Source organism: Amphiprion ocellaris, chromosome 8, assembly GCF_022539595.1.
Source record: "Amphiprion ocellaris isolate individual 3 ecotype Okinawa chromosome 8, ASM2253959v1, whole genome shotgun sequence".
Lineage (NCBI taxonomy): Eukaryota > Metazoa > Chordata > Actinopteri > Pomacentridae > Amphiprion > Amphiprion ocellaris.
Window position 1 is genome coordinate 20,286,486 of NC_072773.1, and position 22,980 is coordinate 20,309,465.

Genomic DNA, 22,980 nt, shown 5'->3' on the forward strand with positions numbered 1-22,980 from the left:
CGAAATTAACATATAAATGCAACCAGGAGTGATTCATACTTAAACATAGTCACCTACTGACCTAGAAAAAGCGGAGGGCATGGCTTAATGAGCAGGGAATAGAATTGCGGGGAAGGTAGAGCAACAGCTGCATTTTAAGCTATTTGCTGCATATATAAGTCATCGTGTTTATTTGAATTTTTTTGCCACTATTCACAGGTGTTCACTATTTTTTTGACACTAGCGCTGTGACTCCAACAATAACTGAACCTTGGTAGTATTTCACCACAAGATAAAGAGTTGTCTGTCTGCCTGTGATAACACCAAATACAACAAGTCCTAGTTCTGAAATAAGTTCAGTGAGTTGACGTATCGCAACTGTGGCCTTGGCACTGAGACAGAAAGACAGATTGACCTGATGACAAACTGTCAGCTGCCCCAGTGTGTAATATCACATCAGAATATGAAATGCCTAAAATGATATCCTCAACATTTTATGGACATAGTCAGTAGATTTTCATTGTAACGCTCATCTGACAATCTCCATGGCAGAAATGCAAGGCAAAGAAAGAAGAGCATCAAGTCAAGAGAGACAGGAAAGAATTCTCATTCCAACACACGCAAGCTGTGATCATGGCTTGGAGAAAAGACAGCTTTTGCAAAACTTCCCCTTCATAATGAACAGTCAGGCACACAAAACACTGTGTTGGCACACTCAGCCAGGCTGCTTCTGAGTGCTTGTTAAACAAACTGGTCCCACTGGCTGCATGTGTGCTGTCGCTGTGTCTGGTTGTGGGTCCCTTGCTCAAGAGCTGGTGATTTCCCCAGCCACTGGGCATGATGCAGTGACAACGCCAGCCGTGGTCAAAGGAACTGCATTGTGGTGAATTGAAAGATGCTAAGCAGCATAAGGGATACGCATGGAATGAAGAAGTGAGAAACGGCAAAATGATAAGCTACGCAAACCATCACTGAGAGTCACAACAGCCTGAGGGCAGTCCAGCAGCCAGCGGACTGACACAAGAGAGGATGAGGTTTAGGAAGTGTCCTCTGGAGCGGGACTAGCACTAAACCTCTATCACCCTAGAATAGGCAGCAGGTCTTCTGCTTTTGTGCTTTCATTTATTTTTTTCTCTTTTTGTCCCAACATACTAAGCTTCTTAACAATGCAGCCAAATTTGCTTGATCTCTTAAATTCATATTTACAGCAATTGTATTGCAGAAGATAAAGAACATAAACCAAATCCGTTTACGGTGCTAAATCCATTGTTGTTGGATAAAAAAAGGAAATGGGAGATTGTAATTTCATGCTATGGATTAATGTGTTATTCCCTGAACGATTAATGTAAAGCGTGAAATCTAAATGCTTAAGTTAAAGTGATATGCTGCAAATCAAAGAGACAATTTGGAATGAAACACAAAAAACTAGCTAGTCAAGTGAAGTGAAGGGTTTAAAATTGTTTTACATTTTGCTCATTGCCTGGCAACCTTTTCAGTGAATGCAACCAACTGCACAGTAAAAATAGAAAGTTTAATCTTCCCTAAAGGGAGATCTTCTTCTATAGGAGCCTATAAAAAAGCATTAGCGGCAGAGGTTAGTCCATTAGTCTTCTCTCTTTGCTGCTATCAAGAGCAGAGATAATGAGAAGACTCACTGGCATGTTGTGTTGTTGAGCTGGAGTTATATTTATACATTCTTTTGTCTCAATAGGAAATGGATTTCTCTGCTCCAGTGCCAGTACTATCTGTCAGCTTCCAAGAAAACTATTCTGCATCCATCCATCCTTCCAGCCACCACAAGGAAATGACACAATAGCAAAGCAGCAGAACAACACCCTCAGAAACCACAAGCCCTCTAGTAACTACTATCATTTCACTGTCTGGTTTCTTGTGCTGTGGTGTCGGAGGTACTTGATTATACATAATATTTCCTTCATTCCAAATTCCATCACATTGATGGACTCTAATAATCAACAAGGAGGAAACTGCTGTGACACTACTATTACAATGGCTTGCTCATAACATCACAGCAGTGCAGGCAGTGACGTTGATCATTTAAATCCATCATCCCGCAAATTTTAAACTCAACCTTTTCATGAACCGTGTTGTTTTTGTTTTTCTTTTGACATGATAAGCGCGAAGCTCTGAGCTATGGCTAAAAGCTGCAGTTTAGTGGTGCATAGTAAATTAATGCGCACTTGTCCACAATTAAGCATGTGCTCTAAGGGCACTCTAACCGAGCAGTTCGCATTCAGTGTTTAACAGCACTATCTTTGTTAGTGACCCATATCAGTGTACTTGCTCATGACCATCTGAGTTTAGATGCCTGCAGCGAAGCCTTCAATCGCATTTCACCGAACTGCACCCACTGAAAGCAGTCACAGAACTTAATTCTGCCTCAGCTTCTCAGCTATTACTCCAATGAAAGCATGTAAAGGATTAATAAAAAACACCCCACCCAACACACGTCTTGAGATGCTCCATGTCACCATGACACAAGAAAAGTCGAGTCTCGGCATAGCTGCTTATCCGTGAATACAAACATGGGCACGTGTGTTTAATCTTTCCCTTTAACCCTGTCTATGCAGCGCTCCCCCCCTCCCACCTCACAAACTCTGTTTGAGAAAACACATGCCGCTATTACGCCTTAAACCAATATCATCCACTGAGAGAGATTACAGTGTCATTGTTATTCTAATGATTTTTGTTTCCCCTCCCACAGCTGCCACCTTCCCCAAAAACGCAAGCAAGCACACATTCACTCTTACACAAACGCAGACATGCACATTACCACACCCACAATCAAAGTCACACGCACATATAGAAAGAGACACACATTCAGCATAGATGAACATAAATTACCTCCCCCACCTTTTATTCCTCAATACTTGCTTCCGCTGACACAACTAACAGCCTCTGTGTTCTTTTACTATTTAATTGGAGGTTGATTTCTGAGGCGTGATCTTCATAGTCCCACCAACAGTAGCTACGTGCTGTACGACTCATCATCGCTGTCTGTCATCTGGTGAAAGCAGATTTCTATTAGGAGGCATTTCCATAAATCTGAACTGTAAAGGGATCTGTGAGAGAAGAAGGAATCCTCGACGGGCGAAGAAAACAAACAGAGCGAGTTGTCAGTGGAGACCACAGGATCAGATATCTCACCTCAGCTCATATACAGAGTGGAACTGAACCGGGTTCTTTGACTGACACCATATACATTTTATCAAATTGCAAGACCTTAACTATTCTTGACGCACGTTACCAATGCTGCACCATGCTGTCACTTTGAAAGTCAATATAGTGATGTAATGAAAGCTCTATGTGGTGGGATGGAACTGCACAACATGAAAGGTAAAGCAGATGTGGTGTGCTTCGGTGGTTGGTGTATCTGAAAATGAATCATGTCCATATGAATTATTAAAGACAGGAAGTATACAGACACATAGCATTGCCGCCACCTGTGTGCTTTGTTGCACTGTGTACATATGACACACGCAAGTACAATAAATTCAACTGATTTTTATGAATGACCTGATACATTTCCAGCCGTTGAGGAAAGCCACTCTTTTAAACTGTCAACTAAAGTTTCCACATTGCACTTCCTACATCTGAGGCTACTTTCTGGCCAAATCCTATAGCACATTTAAGAGTTGGTGGAGCAGACAAATGGACTTGGCAAAGTGAAGAACTTGGCTGGTGCACCAGGTAGCAGGTGCAAAGGACAGCCAGAGGGGCATTGGTCTGAATGAGCAGGCAATTGTGCGTCCTGTGTGGAGTAGACTGGAATGAAATGAATGAATGGCTCAGTTCATCTGGCCTTGCTGCAATCAGATTACATAAACTGTAAGTCATTAATGCACTGTAGAGTCAGACATAATGAGAGAGGACTAACCATGGTGAGGGCAGCCAGGCCAGGAAGATACAGATGACATTAACCCAAACAAGGTCAGGCCGCAGCACAACTGGTGTGTGCATGTGGTTGTGTGGGTGCATGCAAGAACTAGTATTATCATAGCATGTGTCCGCCTATGTGCACTGGTTTGTGTCGATGTATTTGTTTTCTTTATCAACAGACTCTCCCTGCAGAGGTGTTATCTGCTTGTAGCTGCAGTCTGCTAAACAAAGCCCGGACCCTGACCTTTGGTGTACAGCTGCCCAATCGGAATAAAGCACCAACGGACTGAACCTTCTGTCAAATAATCATGCCAAATCCGCAGTTAAACACCACCAAACCGCTCTGCAAGTGAGCTGAAATGTGTGAGATTAAGTACTCGTTCCATGGAGTGTGTCATCAGAGCGTGTGTGAAACATTGTAAGCAGACTAATGAAGATCACGTTAAAAAATGGCTTCCGTTTCAGCAGCCGCATACAGCATAACCTCATGTGTTCGCTCGCTCCCCAGTCATGCGCTTCATCATTTGTTCATCGAGATCATAACGCTGAAGCAGGGCTCAGTGGCCAAGGCGACTACTGCCGGAGGGATTAAGGAAAGAGGGAAGAGTAGGGAGGGAATGGGAAAGGGGGGAAGGCGAGCAATAAAATACAGCAAGACGGGAATTAGATAAGGGGACGGAAATTGTGAATGATGGCCTGTGAAAATGAGCAAGAATGACAAAAGAAAGGAAAAAAAACTGTCAGTGGTTAGTGTGACAGGGAGAGATGAAAAGAAGGACAAGGAGAGCAGGGTGTTCAAAGGAGAAGAGGAAGGAAGGAAGGTAGGAAGGAAGGAAGGAAGGAAAGTAGGAAGGAGAAGGAGCCATACAGTCATTACTCCAGCTGGGTAACAAGCCGTTACAGCCACAGCGTCAGCCACAACTCCAGAAGCTGGCATGGTGTGTCCACTATTATCTGGAGCAAATTTGCACAGCCTGGCTGGCACACTCGAGTGAGAGGGGGGCCGAGAGGAATGAGGAGAGCAGGAACATGTCGAGAGGGAGGTGAACAAAAATCTGGATAGGACTATTCTTTTGGTCTAAATGTATACTACATCCAGTCATTAGACAATGAGACCTGTTATTTCACTCAGCAGACGCCAGCCAAAAATCCGGAATGGTTATATAAGAGTTTTCTGGGGGAGGAAAAAAAATGATGGGAATCCTGTCAGTCAAAGTAATCCCTTCAATTTCTGCTGCTACTGTTTCATCTAAGGACTGTATGATATTGCCTTCAGCTCTTTAATCACACACTGGCTGAAAGGATGAGGCTACTCTGGGTTGGCTAACAACCAGGCACTAGAAATTCAGCAGGAAACACACTCTTCTACTGAAAGATCGCCATGGAATGCTATAAGGTTTAGAGATAAGATACTATACAGGCAAGGTAGCTTAGAGGTTATTTAATTCTGTGTGTTCACATATCTAACAAGGACAGTGCTCACTGAATAACAGAAAAATAACTGTAAATGAGCCAAAGTTAACTTCATATGCTAATTTCCCTCTGTTGTCCCTGGTCAGTTCTTAAAAAGGAATCCTATTTTTGAGCATGGTGACATACATTATCCATGGAGCAGGGCTATGATCTAACTGAGAACAGTACGAACAGGAACTGTGATGCAAGAGAAACATGTGACTGTGAACACTTACTGTCCAGCTGTAGGTCTATCCAAACTGAAATCAATTATCTGTCAATGCAATTAACATGACAGTAGAATTTGTGTAACCTCTGTTTCCCTCACTGCACTGAACTCTGGAACAGTTTGCTGGCAGCATGCAAAGCACTGGCATGGAAAGGAAAAAAAACTATACACTATGGTGAGCCATCGCCCCTTCATGAACCTTGTCAGTCAGCTTTCAGTCTAATGACATAGCAGGAATTAGTCAGTTGCTCATGTCAGCTGCCACGGCGTTGACTGAAGGTGACTACAGCTGCAGTTAGTATGTATGCATTGACACAAGTTGCTGCTCTGTTTGTCAGTGTGCACGTCCAGGATAGTTTTCTTTGGGACCTGCTCTGCCGGGTTAATAATGTTTACAGCTAGCCATGCTCCTTGACGGAAATTTTAGCAAACACAGCAAGACTGTTAAAACAAATACTTCTCCTCAGACGCGATCCGTTTCCTACTGCTGCACTAGAAACCTGACCTGCCCCTGTTCCTCCAGTCCAAGCTTCAGGGCAGGTCGTAGTCCTCTCACAGTCCCACTCGGGGTCAGCAGCAGCTCCATGCACACACTTGGCTACCTTATCTCACACACATGGCTGTGACTTATTGCAATGAAAGCACTTGCGAGGAGTTAAGCCGCCTAACCCCAACGACCCGCTCTTCTTCCTTCCAGACTGAGTGCAAAAGTACAAACATCTGGCCTTGTCCTCACACTGTCTGTTCCTCTGTCTTCTCTCCAAACTCGATTAAACGTCAAAGAGGGCCGAACATTAGAGTCTGACCAAAGTCAGACAGCCTTAGTGAAATAATAGCACAGATAAGACGTCATGTGAAAAAAATGAAGAATGAAGTGTTTATGATGTCTGTTCAAAGTAGCTACGGTAACACTTGAAAACCGACAGCCTGAGCACTGAAAGATAGACTGTAAAAACATTTCACTCATCATTTGCTAAAATACCTTATCATTAAAGTACATTTCGGTTATTATAGTGGTTATGTAAACCTCTACGGGAGGAAGGAAACCTTTACTCATTGTGTTCAAGACCTGCTCTGACCCCAGGCATAATGTCTGCCTCTCAAATCCACGCTACTGTCTGAGGACCATTAAAGCCTATTCGCAGGACCTCTCTGCTGAGACACACGTAACAGATGCGTTATCTCACAGTCGCAAAGGGTTCAGCCTCTCTCCTGCTCCATCAGTCTGTTTCTCTCTCTCTACTTCATCCTGGTAGAGGCCCCTCTAATTTCATCAGAGGTGATAAAACACCACAAAATCAAGTCTGCGGCTAGTTACTTAGCCCAATCTCCCTTTGGATGAGAAGCAATAACAGCATGTGGTGAGGAAATTGGGTGCTTACTCACACAGAAGGATACATGCCTAGCAAGCAGAATATAGTGGTTCCTGTGAAGACTCTGTGCAGCGCAGACCACAAAAGAGAACAATGGTACTCATCTCTCTGTGTGCGTACAGCCAACTTTATAGTTACTTCAGCAGGCAGTAAGGGGATGAATGGGACCTGTATGTGTCATATTTTCCACAGCAAAAAAGAAAACCTGGACTTTCACATAAATAAATCTAGGAAATCTGTGGGTTTACGGAGCAAAGAAGTGAGACGTAAGTAATGTATTGGCTACATCTCTGAAAGACCAATTCATGAGCAGTATGGCGAGAAAGAGTGAAACAGTGCTTAACCTCAACAGTTCTCAGTGAGTGGTTTAGAATGCTTTCTGAAAACATCTAGAAGTGGTTTAAGTCGAGCACATAGGAAAGCAAAGTTACAAAACTGCTGCCACAGACCACAGCCCAGAGAAAAGCTTACACTACATTTGTATGCAAGTCCAACTAGGACTGGCAATGAATATGAATAATAAAACAGTAGTGAGCGCTGCAGTAAGCATTAACTCAGTCTTGCGCATGCTGGGTGTATAAAAATCCACCTTATTGTCCTCTGGAGCACAGCAGCTGCTGCCAGGCCATGCCAGGACAGGACTGATGGGATGGAACTCAGAGAGCGAGCTGGCTGGCTGGCTGGCTGGCTGGCTGGCTGGCTGGCTGGCTGGCTGGCTGGCTGGCTGGCTGGCTGGCTGAGTGAGTGACTGGCTGGATCAGTGCTGAAGTGTGCACGCATGCCTTCCGGCCGGTTCTGTGTGAACCCCGTACAGGACGCAGTGCTGGCTGGGATACGGTGGAAAATCAGCACTGGCTGGTTTCCTGTGACTCAGTGTCCTGAGAGTCGAGCAGCACAGCAAGCAATTTTTTTTTTTTTATCAGTGCACACAAATGTTTTAGGAAGACTGCTAGAAATGTTGCCAAATATAAATGCACAAGTAAATTATGAAACAGAACAAGTACAAACAAATTTCAGTAAGAGACACTTTACAGGTAGAGTTAGCAATACTAATTCAATTAATTTTTTGTCAAATTCAGTGAATACCTCCATATGCTGTCTGTTTCACGTGTCGAAAAAAAATCTGCTGCTTGTACACAGGAATAGCTGCACATGTGAAACAAAGAAAGAGTCTCAGAGCGACCCTCAACACTATGTCAGTGTGTCCTGTGCACGAGGACGAACATACAGGGGGAAAGGGAGGGTAGAGGAGATGGAGGGATAGGGGGCAGTGGATGTGAAAGGGGCGGTAAATCTGGCACATGCTAACCATCTAATATGCGAAATAGCTAAATATCATCAATCTTTCTCCAGAATCACAGACTCTACACTTAAATGCCCTGCATTTTATCTTTATATATGAAAAAGCAGAGGGGACGTTTTTGAAACTCAGCAAAAAAGAACAGAAAGGCTAGCGTTCACAGCGGTGACATATAGCTTATGCCCTGGAGTACAGGTATGCACAGAATACAGTGAAGCACATTTATTACACATGTGGCACGACTGTTCCACAGCTGCTTCTATTAAGATGGGTGAGCAGCAGGGAGGTGGAAGGTGGAAGGAAGGAACGTCACGGTGACCTAGAAGGCCTTTGATGAAAATAGCATGCTGGCAAAGCAGTAGCAATTCATGGTATTATCCACTATTGCTGTGAAGGTTGACTATTGTGCTGCTTTGTACACAAGAGATGGATGCATCCTTTGTATGAGCATTATCATCCCCAACCAACATGATCTACAGAGAATAGTAAAGAATCCAAATGGGAAGAGATCCAGTAGTCATTATGTTCAAAGTCACAGGGGCAGAAGGGACAAGAAAAATGGCCCCATGGACTTAAGCGGCCAGCCAACACTGAAAAACCTTGCGCAGTGACTATTACTTGCATCCAACCTCCACTTTCCTTCCCTTCTTTTCTTTAGTCATTACACCAGCAGTTACTCTATGTGAGAGATCTGTCCTTGTTGGTGAACCAAGGAAAGACAATCAACCTGAACTGAGATAGAGGTGACTGAGGGAACAGTGGCAAAGTGGATATGTGTGAAGCCTATACTGTACATGCTTCCTGACTGACAGAGCTGCTCCAAGTGTATCAGAGCTGTATGAAGAGCTACGACAACCAGGCAACAACATCAGTGAACCTGGGAATAAGTGCTTCACACTCATTTTCACAGACCAGAGATTCCTGAGTCTGTCCCCTGCCCTGCTGTAGATACAACATAGAGACAGTCCGGCCATCTATATTCTTCTGACAGACACTGGAGAGCATCTTTTATATGTGGCCGCTGAGCCTCACACAACTGTCTGTCAGAATTCTCCTCATACTACATCTTGTTGTAGTCGCTAAGTGAGGAGGCTTGGATCTCTGGAAAGCATATCACCGATGTAATCACACACACTTGCATGTGCATAAGCAGTTCTTCAGAAAGAAAAAAACATTGACATTCATAGCAGGAATTGTCTAAATTCAGCTCTACTATAAAACTGATTGTAATTCTTACAGTGCTTTAACTGCATGCAAAATGTTGGGCAGGAGAAACACTTGCATAAAGGGCTTAAGTGTAGCAACTCTGGTGGCGTACGCTGCCTTGCTTTATTCTCCAAATCACATTTACAAGCACAGCCTCTGTCGCCTTTCCAAGCTGAATGCAGCAGTTGCGTTGTGGGCATTAAGTTTGATCAAAGACTAATCTCTGCTCGTAAGATGATTAAAATTAGCATCAATTTCTTTGTTAAGGAAGTGAGGCAGGCTGGGACCAAATCCCACAGTGCAAGACGGAGAGAGACAAAAAGACATATAGTCAAAGAGAGAGGGGTGTGAAATGGAGCAATGAAAAGTGGAGAGAAGGAAATAGGAAAAGGAAGAGGGGAAAAAAAAAGTCAGCACTAAAGAACAAGAACAGACAGAGCAATAATAACTGAAAATAAATCAAAGAAAGAAGCATTCCCATGCTTGGTCAGTGTGACCAATGCCAAACCCAGGCAATCTGAATTCCTCTGTGGCAGCTTCTACCTCGCATTAACTTTTTTCCTTAGGCCGCACACATAGAAGATGAAGCTGAGAGGGACGCTGTGGCTTGACTGCTTTAAAAGCGATCATACTGGGCCACGTGTTTAGTGAAGCAGAAAAATGAGGCTTCGACAAACAAGCCAGGCCCTCTACGTCCAACTGAAATCTTTCAAACATTAGTATTTTATGGCAGAGAATATGATGAAACTGACGCTCCCATTAAGAGTCAGCATAAACACAGCAGTGGGTTGCCTGAGTATTTCCTTCTATTAGCAAATTCTGCCATTTCCTAGTTGCGGGAAATGGGGAGGCAAAACATGGGGTAGGGTGCTTGGCAGTCACCCTTTTACGCCAAACAATACAACCCTGCTGCTGCCGCTCCCCATAAACTGCATCAGCAGTAGGGAAAACATATAATCATACTCCAGTGAAAAACTGCAATAACAGGAAAGAGAAAAACGATATAAATCGACTGTTTGCTACCCTCGAGAAAATGTAACCAAGGGGAAAAAAAAGCCCCATTCAGCATTTCATCAGTAACATAAATAGGAGCAGCTGGGGCAGACTAACATGCTGAAGTGGGCTAATTAGGACACTTGGTGGTTGGTTCGCTGCTGTTTCAGTCTGGCTAAGACCAACTAGGGGTGAATGAGAGAGTTTTCCCCATTAGTCTGGAGTAATTCACTTCCACACACACCTACATCATCTACCTGCCTCTGCTGCATACCCTGTGAAGTCACCGAAGCGCAGCGAGATTGTCAGATATTTCCAAGTCCTCTGTTTTCTTTTACCAACCCGTTGCAAATTGTGTCACTTAGTCATACCTCAGTCTGGCACACAGCACCCTCCACTTCTACAAAAACAGCTTTGCCTTCCTGTTCCGTCCCTCCCTTCCAGCTTCCTCTCCACTTCCTGTCTGACACCGTATCAAAAAGTAAAAATCCCAGACCTCCCTGTTTATTCTTTTGTTTTGTACCAGATGCTTAGAATGCTGTGGGAATGCAATGAGTACTAAGAGTGACTCCTCTGTATCAGCCAGCTGGGCCAAGGTGCCAGTTTGTCCTTGACAGGCATTTATTGTGGCTATCTTTTTAAAGGTTGGTCATATACATCCAACATGTACAGTACCAACAAAAAGTATTTGCTTCCATTGGACGTTTTCTCTTTCTTTTGCTTTTCAACAATGAATCATACTCAATTTATTTAAGCTTTTTTGACAAGAATTTACAAAAAGACTCTTCTACATTACCCCCTTCAAGTCCGTATTTCGTACATGCACCTTTGGCCTCAATAACAGCATTACACCTGTGTGGATAGGTCTCATCTGGAAGAGAAATTCTTCCAAATCGCACTTCTCTTGCAGACTGCACCAGGTCTCCAGAATTTCTCTATACTGTGTTTCATTTACATTACCCTCTGTCTTTACAAAGCCACCAGGGAATACAACTGAGAAGCATCCCAACATCATGATGATGCCACCACCATGCTTCACGGTGGAGATGCTATGTTCGTAATGATGTGCAGTGTTTGGTGCCCACCAAACATAACATCTAGTCTGATGGATGAAAAGTTCAACTTTGTTCACACCAAAAAATCTTTTTCCAGTTGACTTCAGATTTAACATAACAGTATAACAGTGTCTGTGTCTTTGTCACTTTCCCATAAAGCTTTGACTGGTTAAGACTAGGCAACAGTTGTTGTATGCAGTCTCTCAAAGCCACTGACGCTTGTAAGTCACGTGTCTTGATGGCCTCCCTTGCTAGTCCCGATTTAGACCAATTTATGCATTTTCTTTTTTTTTCTTAATAAATTACATTACTTCATAAAAATCTGTTTTCATTTTGTCATGTTTTTTGGTAAATTCTTGACAAAAATTCAAATGAAACTGACCATGATTCAATGTTAATAGGCAAATGGAAGGAGAAGTCAAGAGTACTTTTTACTGGCACACTACATTCTGATCATTTGAATCAGAAAAATCCCTCTCTTATGTAGACAGGCCATCTCACTGACATGAATTATCAATGACAGTATCTTCCTCAAGTGGAGACCAAGCTTGTAAATGACTTCTCTCAGTGTTGCTCAGTGTTTCAGTTAAATTAAGTCATACATCTGGGCCACTAATGCTTTTTAGATTGTGCAGTATTTCTGTAACTAATTCTTTTCCTTTCCCTTTCATTGAAAGGCTTTCCTTGTAAACACCTTTTATTGCCAAATGTTACAAGCAGCTCAGATATCACATTATGTTAGAAATGGGTTTCTTTGTTGCTTCCGTGCTGTTTTTTTAAAGGAATTGCACTAAAATAACGTAACAATGACTCCTGCAGTTAAATCAGTCTGGCAATCCTTCTGTCACAGTTTTACCCTGTTTTCTTTGCTTTCCCTTTTCTGATTGGTAGCAGTAGTGTACAAAGACAGGAGGGGTTGTTTACCTTGACACAAAGCTACTGTACATGTTCAGCACCTCAGGGAGTCGGGTGAGCAGACACACTACATTTCAGCTTTTCAGACCTTAAGCCATTGAAGCTACTAGCGCTTTGTACAACACAACCCACAAATACCGTAGCCTTGGCAAAATAAACAAAGACAAGTTGTCCTTTATCAGGCTTGTCAATGTCAGCACACAAGGAATCCATGACAGATTTACATTGTGGGAAGAATGTGTGTGTACACGCACTCAAATGACTGAGAATATGCTTATGTGTACTTTGGATCTATTCACCAGTGAAATGTTGCCCAGCAGCCCCTCCCTGTTTCAAAAGTCTATCTTCTAATTTTCTTTGTTGTTTGAGGATGCATAGCAGAATGCAAGCCTTGGTCCCAAAACATAGGTGAATTCAAAAATATGCTGACATTCCCCAGCATCTAAGCCACATGCCAGTCCCCTCTGGCATGCCTCCACCCAGCTCACTGTTTGCCTCGCTTCCACCCCCAAATAGACAGGAAAAAATGAAGAGAGCAGGCAGAGGAGAGGGTGGAGGACGGACACAGAGGAGACGACACTGTATGCTGCTAATCACCAGCTTTGGAAAAACTAAACTGAGATTGGTGCTCAGTTGTACCCCTCAAAGCCTCCTCTTCTGCGATTTGTAAATAAATTGTGGATAAAAATATTCATTGAGGGACTTAAAATCATGCAAGAGCAAATTGTTTACATTCAACACTATGTTCACAAAAAATAATGCAGGAAACATAGTGCATGCTTTGTAATACAATGCAAATTCACCTCACCTATTCACCCCTGTCAGGTTGAACATGTTCTCTGAGAAATGTGGGGGAGGACTTGCGGCAACAAAGGCAATGAGGCTTGTGCAAAGTACTTAACAGCAAACATTGTTCCTACAAGCTCAGAGATGCCTTCTGCAATGAGAAAAATATTCCTAATTCCCAGCTTTACTCTTGTTTCTTGTGTGAGATGAATGAAAAAATAAAGGCGCGTCTGGTAAAATTGAGGCAGTAACACGTCAAATAGCCTTTGAATGCACCCTCTGTGTACATAATGGTTAACAGCATTAGCTCCCATAGTGTAAATCCCTAACTGTTGCAGATTAAGACAAGAAAGGATGCTCATTCATTGCTTTCAAGTACAAACTTGCCCCGTCCCTGCTTTTTTCACTCTCTGACTCCCCCTCCCTTCCTTTACCTCTGCCTCCTTCAGGCAGGCAAATGTTTCAGAGCAGTCATATTTAATCAACATCTTCACGGACAACACAGGGATTTCAAGTCCTCCGCTGCAAAAAGGCTTGGCTGTCACACTCAGAATAATTGTCTTAGATACCCCGATCCTTAAACACTACAGAGAGGACAATGTTTCTGACTTACAACACAGCTGATGTGTGAAAATGTACTGAATTTTGATTATCTGTTTTGCATGGCATGACACCACATCATGTCGTCTATTCGACGTTAATAGTTTTCTTTGTAGGTTACATGAAAATGCTGCTGTCATGTTTCACATTTCATTGGTTATGACAGAGGAAGAATAATGCGTCTGTCTGGGCGAGCTCCCGCTGTTCCGCTGAGTACATGCAGTGTTTCCCTTTGATAGCAAAGGGCACTAGGAAGCAAGAGTGGTGAAACAACAACATCCAACTTCCCCTCCGATAGATTCACTTTGATAATACAATATAAATACTGTACAGCATGATTCACACTGGCCATTTAGTTAAGTTCATTTGATAAGACAGGCTCACAGAAAAGCATAAAAGGGAAAGCAGGATTTATTCATCCTCAATATCCCACACATTCTCCGAAGCCCTATGCTTACGATGTACAAAGCTATAATCTTTAAGGTTGGGCTGAGGTCAAAATCAACAACAAAAGCAATTACATTCATAAAGTGTTATTAACTGTTTTGCCCTGAGCAAGCCAAGAAAGTAACTACACGTCCTCACAGACTATGTTTGGGCTTTATGACAAGCTGTCTCCCTTTTAAAGTACCTTTCATCCCTTTTCTCCCGCTGGCTTCAGTGTGTGGATCAGAGACATGTATTCATGCATAAACATAAATTTTTTCCCAGAGGGGAAACTCATTTCCCCTGGCCTGGACACTATAAATCACCTTGGGCCAAAGTAAAGAGTCTGGAGTTGTACGACTGGCGGCAGTAGCTTTAGTCCAAACTTTTTTCTTGAAACATTTAAATCTGCCTTCCTAGTACCTTTAGAACCTGATCAAGCATTTGAATTCAAAAGAAATACAGACCCTTCATGTTTTTCAGTCACATATGTCATTTTGAAAGCAGAGGCAGACTCGTTCTGTATGACTGTTTGCCTCTATCAACATTGCAGGGAAATAAGACGCCACAGTGGGCCACATTCTATGTTCTGAAGTTGTGGGAGTTTCAAGGTCTTTCATCATCAATTTAGCACAATTTACTTTGGTCTACAACAGTGGAAAAAGTTAATCAAGAGGATGTGAGGAGGACGTGTGTATGCGTGAGAGAAGAAACAAGATAGCAGAGGAAGGGGGAGGACTTTTCCAGACAGAGTTTTTCTGCTTGCTATCTGACTCAGGAATGAATTTGGAAGGCCTTATTTCCCCTTTTCTTTTCTTCTCCCCTCTGCAGAGGGCTGACGAAAACCTAAGGCTCCTGCCTCACACTGAGAGAAGCCATCCACCCAGATAAGGCCACGGCTGACTGCAAAATAGTAACAATGAAGAGAGCACAAGTGCAGGTATCTACATGTCACTGAGCCTCAGAGACCAGAAGGGAAATCGCTGTGGCGTTTTGCCTCTAAACTCATAAGAAGAAAATTTAGTGCAATAAGCACACAGAGAATTAATTTAATGTAAAAAGAGTGACCTACTGGATTTTGTAATCCAGGGCAAATACTGACATGAGTCAATCTTGTAAGAAAATTACACATTGCTTTGAAATAGCACAGAGAGGTAATTGGGATATTAGGCCTCTTTGAGTTGAAAGTGGTTCTAGTTGTAATTGGGCAGCAGTTTATATAGTAGAGGGACAAAGCTGCCGTTGGCTGGGCTCCCCTATGGCACATGAGCAGACTAGACAAGCAATGTCTGCACCCCTTCTCCTGCGGTAACCATGGCGACAGTGGCAGGCAGGGGCATCCTCATCACCAGGGGGCAGTGTGGGCAGCGCTGCATGATGTTGCCCTCGCTGCCTACCCTGGTGTCTCATCTCCAGCACACACAGAGGCACCGTGCACCCACGCAAATGGCACATGTGCCACGCAGTCAAACAAAAATAAATTAAAATGGACACAAACGCACGCAGCCAAGCACAAATTACACACACACACACACACACACACACACACACACACACACACACACACACACACACACACACACACACACACACACACACACACACACACACACACACTGTCATCTGCTCCTGACAGCTGCCCCTTGGCGTCTAATCACAGCCCCCCTCCCACTCTGCTTCTTTCTCCAGCTCCCTTTTGTTGCTCACTTATTGTTGAGTTTCCACCAAACAAAAACGCACATCCTCCCATGACACCAGCTAATTGATTATTGATGGTGCCAGGCTAAACTGACTTATATTCAAATGGATGTGAAAAGAGAAAACGGTAGAGACAATACATCCAGTGGCTTTCATGAGAATGAAGTCAAGGTATTTGTATGTAAAGCCTGAGGTCTTTCTTGTATCTCTTTTATATTGCTGTTGTTGTTTGATAAAGCTTCTCAGGCTGCACTGGTCAACCTTGGGAGCAGCTTGAGGACCAAGGCGACCGAGGGGATGAGATGTAGGTAGTGATTTGGAAGTGAATAACCAGCTGACAGTAAAGAAGGGAAAAAAAAAATCATAAGAGCCTTCACATGGCTTGCTGAGGTGGCAGTCTGACTTCCAGCCGGTGTGAAGATCAGTGACAAACAAACAGCCAGACTTGTTATTCTACGGGTCCCTGTACCAGGATTCTTGCCCTTATCACGGGCATCGCGTAATTTTGTTGCACATAGGATGGCTTGTGACAGCAGAGATCAGATAAAGAGTGAGAGCGCCTGGGCAGGGGAATGTGGAGATGGGGCTGAATGCCTAAACAGGCTGTTGTGTGAAGGAGAGAGACTGATGATCGTGGCAGGCAGACTGAGGCACTAAAGAATGGCAGAGGCGAGGCATCCTGTCCCATGGAAATGCGTCGTGAAGGCTGTTCTATTAACATCTTAATAAAGGCTTCCCAGGCCCTGGAGAGCCCTCGTGAGCAGCCTGACTTCTACGCTCACACAGGGGCCCAAAAGCCGCTCTTGCAGCATGTCAACGAGAGAACGTTTAAGTTCTGCCAGTATTGCATTGTGAGGGTGTTAGGCTTCCCAAAGGAGCAGCCTAAATGCCTACCCACAAACATGCTCTGCTAAATTCCTTTATTCCCCTTTCCCTCTACTTTCATTTACTGTCCATTTCTCCATCTGTTGGATTTAGTGGCCCTACAAAAGGCTTTGTTTCAGCAAGCTGGCAAGCCTTTGGGACAGCAGAGTGCACACTGGGGTTCATTGCTAACTTGCTGCCATCAATAGAGAGAGCAGGATCTGGACTGGCCACGGCTGCACCAGGCAGAGGGACGACTGTTAACGTTCCCTGTTGGTCCTCTGATGAGACTGGCTGGAGTCTGTCTGGGAGCTTGTGGACACACATGCGGCCTTCTTCTTGCAAGCAAAAAAAAAAAAAAACAGCCAGCAGCCTGATGGGAATGGAGGGAAACAAACTCTCTCAACAGGCCCATCACAGAAAAAAAAAATCCCAGCATGACAACCACTACAGCAGAAAAGGTGGCCTTTTTTTCTTTCAAGTACTCACAGTGTTGAAAAAAAAAGATACAGTCTCACTGTGTACCATGAAAAATGAAATGCAGAGTGGCATTGATTTTTGCACTCTGTGCTATGTGTTGCTCATACTGGGCAAGCTGCTACTTAACAATGTAGTGGCCTGTAGTCATCAATTTAAAATGGTTTCAACGATTCAATAAGTCACTGAAGGCTACACGCACAACTACTCAAGATGATGAAAACAGCTACAGCAGCATGACTAGACCATTAAATGTAGCCCTGTGGTGTTTTCTAACATCTGCTATTGTGTGGGAAATTTCAGAGGAATTCTGTATGTATGTAAGAGGTATGACATCTATATGTTTAAAGTATGTGTTCGTTTCAAATCTTAACAAGAGGATATGCGTGGATGAGAGGTGGTTGAGACTGAGCCAATTAACTCACACTTGAATGCACTGTTTGGCACAAAGCAGAAGGACAGATTGAGTGTTGAATGATCAAGGCAGCATTTTAACCAAATGTATTTGAATACAGCCACAGGGTATTAACTAGGACTTTTTGGACGAAATAAAAGAAAAATCAGATTTTTCTAAGAGAGAGATCCAACATTTATTTATGCATTGAAGAGAGTCTGAAAATCAATTTGCTTTGCCTTCTAACATATGTTATATTGCTATCATGTTGTAACATTGTGAAAACTCTCCAATGTCAGTTGCCAAATTTAGCTTGACACCTGCCCAATATCTAAGTATCACAACTACTGCGTTGAAGTGTAGCGTCATCTTATACCGCATGCAGAGTGCCAGGCTTTTTAGTTCCTACACTCCTGAATCAACACACAACAGCTTTAAAAGAGCGTTTGTTAGAATAATCATCGCCTAGAGAAACCGATCTCCGCTGCAGGATCCGCCGCTTGAAGCATCAGAGACAGGTAGAAAACCCATGTTGTTTACAATTATTATCCAGAGGAGCGACAGCGAGCGCAGAAGATGTAAACCGAGCAGCCCGCCTGAGTGGATGAAGAGAAAAAGCGGTGGCTGTGATCTTCTGCTTTTTCACTGAAGCCAAACCCCTTCTCAGACTAAATGTTCTCCCTGGCTGCACTCCACTTGATCACTGTCACCACAGATCCAGATCTCTGCTGTGTCAATTCTCACATGCGCGCACTCGCCATAAATACGGATTCCAGACACAAACATGTGCATAACAAGGCTGAGTGAGTGGAGCGTGTGTGGGTCAAGGAGATTGAGATCTCTGTTGTGACAGCTGGACAGTTGAGAGGTTCAGATAAACAGCCCACAGTGAGGGAAGACAGGAGGCCAATTGCATTAAAACAAACACTCACTATTTGTACACTTCAGCAGATAGGAAAGGGAGGACCTATATCTATGGGAGAATGTGTCAGTGAACTCACAAAAGCACCATTATCTGCATGTGTCCGTGTGTTTGTGTGTGCGTGGAGGCGAAAGACAGTTGGGATGGTGGGGGGTGTTCAGAATACACAGCCGCTGAGCACATTTGCAGTATTCACTCATTAAGAAATAGGTCAAGGATTCTGCCTGCATGCGTAGCGACTTGTCAGAAACTCTCAAGCTAAACTGTGGTGAGTCTGGCTGCCTTAAGGGGGGAATCCATAGAGGAGCGAGCAGCGTGCTGTGTGAACGCTGGTGGTGACACAGCACACAGAAAAGCAGTAACAACTCATTCAGTAGCAAACCATGCAGTGACAAAGAAAAAAGTTAATAATGTCACCACAGTTGTTTAGCGGAGAAGGCCCTCAGTGGAGAGAGGCTGTGCGAGCAAACTGTGGCCCGATTAATTAACTCGGCTCCTTGTTTGGGCTCTTTGCTCTTCATCAACAGAGGACGCTCTTGAGCCGGCAGAGTTTGTCGCAGAATCTGATAGGTGCTGATGGTGGCAGCGGTCGCTGTGGTGACAGACGAGCTCGCACAGAACGTTATGATGCGTTAGACCCTCTTCAAACAATCGACAGAGGACACTAGAGGACCAGTTCCTCTTAAGGACATGAGAGACGACACTCAAGACAAACAAAGCAACTGTAATTCCAAAAGTCAAGATGAATGTTTGGGGTTGAGATAAAAACAATTCTGACTAAAATCAATCTACGAACCAAGACTGAATATTTCTCCTAGGGGAATCTGGAAGTCCTTGCACAAATCACTCGAGCATTGAAAATAAAAAGTAGGGAATACCTTGCTGACCACACAGCGTCACCATAAATCCAATCATAATATTGCAGTTCCCTACAGAGAGGTGAAGTGGAGAAGCCGTGGCAGAGAAACATCAACAAAGCTCGATCTAACTTTGTCCAGGCGAAGCAATTTCTCTCCAGCTTGGTGAGGTTAACCTTATTGATTGGATGAATGTGTGATGTTGCGGTACTCGAAAGGCTTTCTTGGATGACGTGCCTTCAAAGGCATTACTTGAAAGTGATTCATTGAGCAGAATTCTTAACATCCCTGCTTATATCCTCTATTTTTTTTTTTTTTTAAAGACTGCAATTTATTGCTCACAGAATTGATTGAGAACATCAACCGCAGGAATACTTTTAACAACAATTCTCCTTTATGATCTTCAAAGTAACCAGTGAGCAGCAATAACATTGAGTCATAGCAGGTAACAATAGGCTCATAAATTGCAAAAAAAAAGAAAGAGATGTGAGTCAAAGTGTAATAATAGATCTCTGTAACAGCTGCTGACAAGCCGACTGGTCAGAGGGACGGTGGCAGCTCCACACTATCAGAGAATGTTTCTCTTTCTTCATTAGATTGGAGTTAATTAGGTGAATATAATCAGTATGTGATAATCAAACCAATGCTGAGTGCTGGTTTGTTCTTTCAAAGGCAGCAATTTCCACCCTGGTGGTTGCTTTGGGGTCAAACTGCTGTTTCACTTTGAGATGGATATTAAAATAATTATGTGAGAGGGTCACGCTTCAGATGCACCAAAAATGTGATTTCACCAAGAAGGAACGGGTTTTGATTGCACGGCCAGAAGGATTAATATGCTACCCGTCAGCCGTGGCAGATGTAAGTTATTTTCATGCAAATGTAAGGCAATTTTCTACTTAGGACAACATTTATTTTCTTTAGAGTTATTGTCATGGGTGCTTGCACTGGCAGTCTGACACAGAATGAAGATTTGTAGGCGCATCTGCTGAATTGGACAGATGATGTCTAGAGTCGATCTGGAAACCTAAATTGATGGCAGTTGGCAACATTATATCAATTTTTTTGTTTTCTTGCTGCATAATGTTCAAATTTGGGTTTTTAGTCTGACTTCTTAAGACGACAACAAATGCAACAGAAAATAGGAATACAGAATTTAAACCATTCGAACCAGAGCAATGACCTCATGAGACTGATTCACAGTTTATCTGTTTTGGCGGCAATAAAAAGTGAGATCTTCAACAGTGTAAAATCACCCCGACTACAGACTCATGGTTCACTTGTTGCAGTGACACACAGGTCCAGTTCCGCACCGGCTACCAGTCGGCATATTACATCTAAAAATGGTTTCGTCCGGAGTATTCCTTAAAAATACATGCAGACTCTGTGTAGAAGAGCATCCTTGTGTCATTATCGAGCTCACAGTCAAGGTCAACAAATCTAGATCGCCCCGACAGTCCAGCACCGTGGTGACTGCAAGCAGCAGAACATAAAGACGCTAAAAACAACTCATGCGGTCAACTAACTTCATTAAATACTGAAGAACAAGATCTTACTTACACAAACCAGAAGAAGCTTAGAAGCAAGAATGATGCAAAAGCTGAAGTCTCCTCTCTGCAGAGCAGGTTGAAACTCAATTATTGTGATGTATGAAGAGGCAGCTAAATCCTAATGAATGAAAATACAGCACAAATGGCAGTGATGTAAAGTATCCAGCAGCAGCAAGTGTGTGTGAAGCCTGGACACCTCTAATGCACAAACACTGCATATTATGTATAATCACACCTCAGCATCAAGTGTGAGCAACGATACAATGAAACACAGAAACAGGCAGCTACCTTATCAGAGGCTGCAGCCCGAAATGAAAAATGTCTCTTCAGTTGTCTCTCCGCAGTGTCGGAAATGAGCCTTTTTACAGAACACAGAGTCTGTATTTTTGGTTTGTAGCACGTCTGACAGTCACTAAAAGCAAATATTTGCACCCTATAAAGCAGATTGAGCCCAAACGAGCAGTGTTCATCACCACTCACTCACCTCCTCATTTAAACTGGATCTCCCGGTGCTCCTGATGCCTCCAGCGCTGTCTTCTGGCTTTTAACTGATGCGCTAAGACTCACATCCACAGTCAGAAGGTTTCCAAAAAAACACACAGCTCTATCGGGACTAAGTCTGCCTGCTCGGAGAATTTTACATTCAATTCTTCTTCCAGTCCCTGATCAAACAGCCTTTCTGCTTGCGGAACCTGTTAAGCGGCGACGTCATTCATTCAAGTATTCATTACGGCGAGTAATTGCGAATTCAGCGCGTAAACTTCGCAGCAGCGGCTCCACCATCCGATCTGACCTCCTAATGTTACTTTGCTACACCGTGTCAGTGAAATGGCACATTCCTTCAGGTCGGCATTCAGCGTCCTCCGGTGCTGCTCATGAAGGTTACGGAGAAGCTGTGGCCGGGTTTGCCATCATCCGCCGGTGTGGTAATTTCGCAGCGTCGGCTCAGACCCGCAGCGTGGCTCTCTCGGAGGGCTCTGCCGGACTCTCAGAGACTGGCGGCTCCATCAATGTACAGTAGTGTGTGTACACTGGCACACTGCGCGTTTAAACCCAGCCCCCTCACACTCCGGCTCATTACGGTGTTAACTGTTTCCGCCCAAACGAGAAACAGTCAGAATAAATAAAAGAACGGCGCTTTTACGCACGACGCACAGATTCACAAGAATAATATTTTGTGTGATAAGTATAAAAACAAACAAACAAATAATTCAAACACTAGTGACTTTTCCCAAACATACTGCTGTGGTCAAGTTCCTCAAGCCCCCTTCCTGAAAAATAACATTTTTCCAAAATAAAAGGGAGGAAAAATCCAATTTGAGCTTATGATGCTGCGAACTTTTCTAACTGAAGCTACTATGTATGATTTACAGTTTGGGAAACCATCTATTTAAATTGCCTATTTTATACCAACTAAAATTTTTGTCAGTCTCTTTAGAAATCGTTGTCGCAGACCAAACAGATGAAACACTGATACAAAAGATGCATCACATCATAAAAAGAAAAATTTTCTTACCCATCACAGAATTTTGTCTTCGCAGCTCACACTGAAGCCAACCAGTGGCACACTGTCATCCGGATCAGTTTCTGTTAGAACACTGCCATCTATAGACCAAAATGTGACCCTGCTTCTGTCCAGAGGCACCTCTCTCTCTCTCTCTCTCCCTCTCTCTCTCTTTCTCTCTCTTAAACCTGTATGATTTTTGCCTTTTTGCTCCTCTGTTTTCACCAGCTTTAGATTTTACCCTCCCTCCATCTCTATTTTCATTGCATCACTGACCAGCGTTGCTGAGTAGCTCAGGAATGTTCCAACTTTGGAGATAGTAATCACAAAAACAAAGACTTTGTCTTAAATCCTTGAAGCTTTTCCTTAAAAAAAAAAAAAGTACCACAGCTTTAATGACAAGGTATCTTCCAGCTGGAGCTAAAAACCTCAATCAGGTACTTAGTATATTTGAAGTAATTGTACATATAAGGCACATAGAAGTAGCTCTCTCAGTTTCGAATTTA

General features: G+C 43.3%; 1 protein-coding gene across 3 annotated transcripts in view; it reads right to left on the reverse strand.

Annotated features, from left to right (window-relative positions):
- plxna2 (plexin A2) overlaps positions 1-22,624 on the reverse strand; it is a 173,157-nt gene extending 150,533 nt beyond the window's left edge. The window contains exon 1 of one of the 3 annotated variants that reach the window (XM_035958021.2): positions 22,487-22,624. In XM_035958021.2, the coding sequence (XP_035813914.1) occupies positions 22,487-22,490 (4 nt within the window). In that variant the 5' untranslated portion in view covers positions 22,491-22,624. Of the gene's footprint in view, positions 1-20,980; positions 21,000-21,454; positions 22,007-22,486 lie in introns of those variants that run through there. The other 2 variants (XM_023293175.3, XM_035958066.2) reach the window with 2 other exon arrangements.
- Positions 22,625-22,980: the final 356 nt, after the last annotated feature.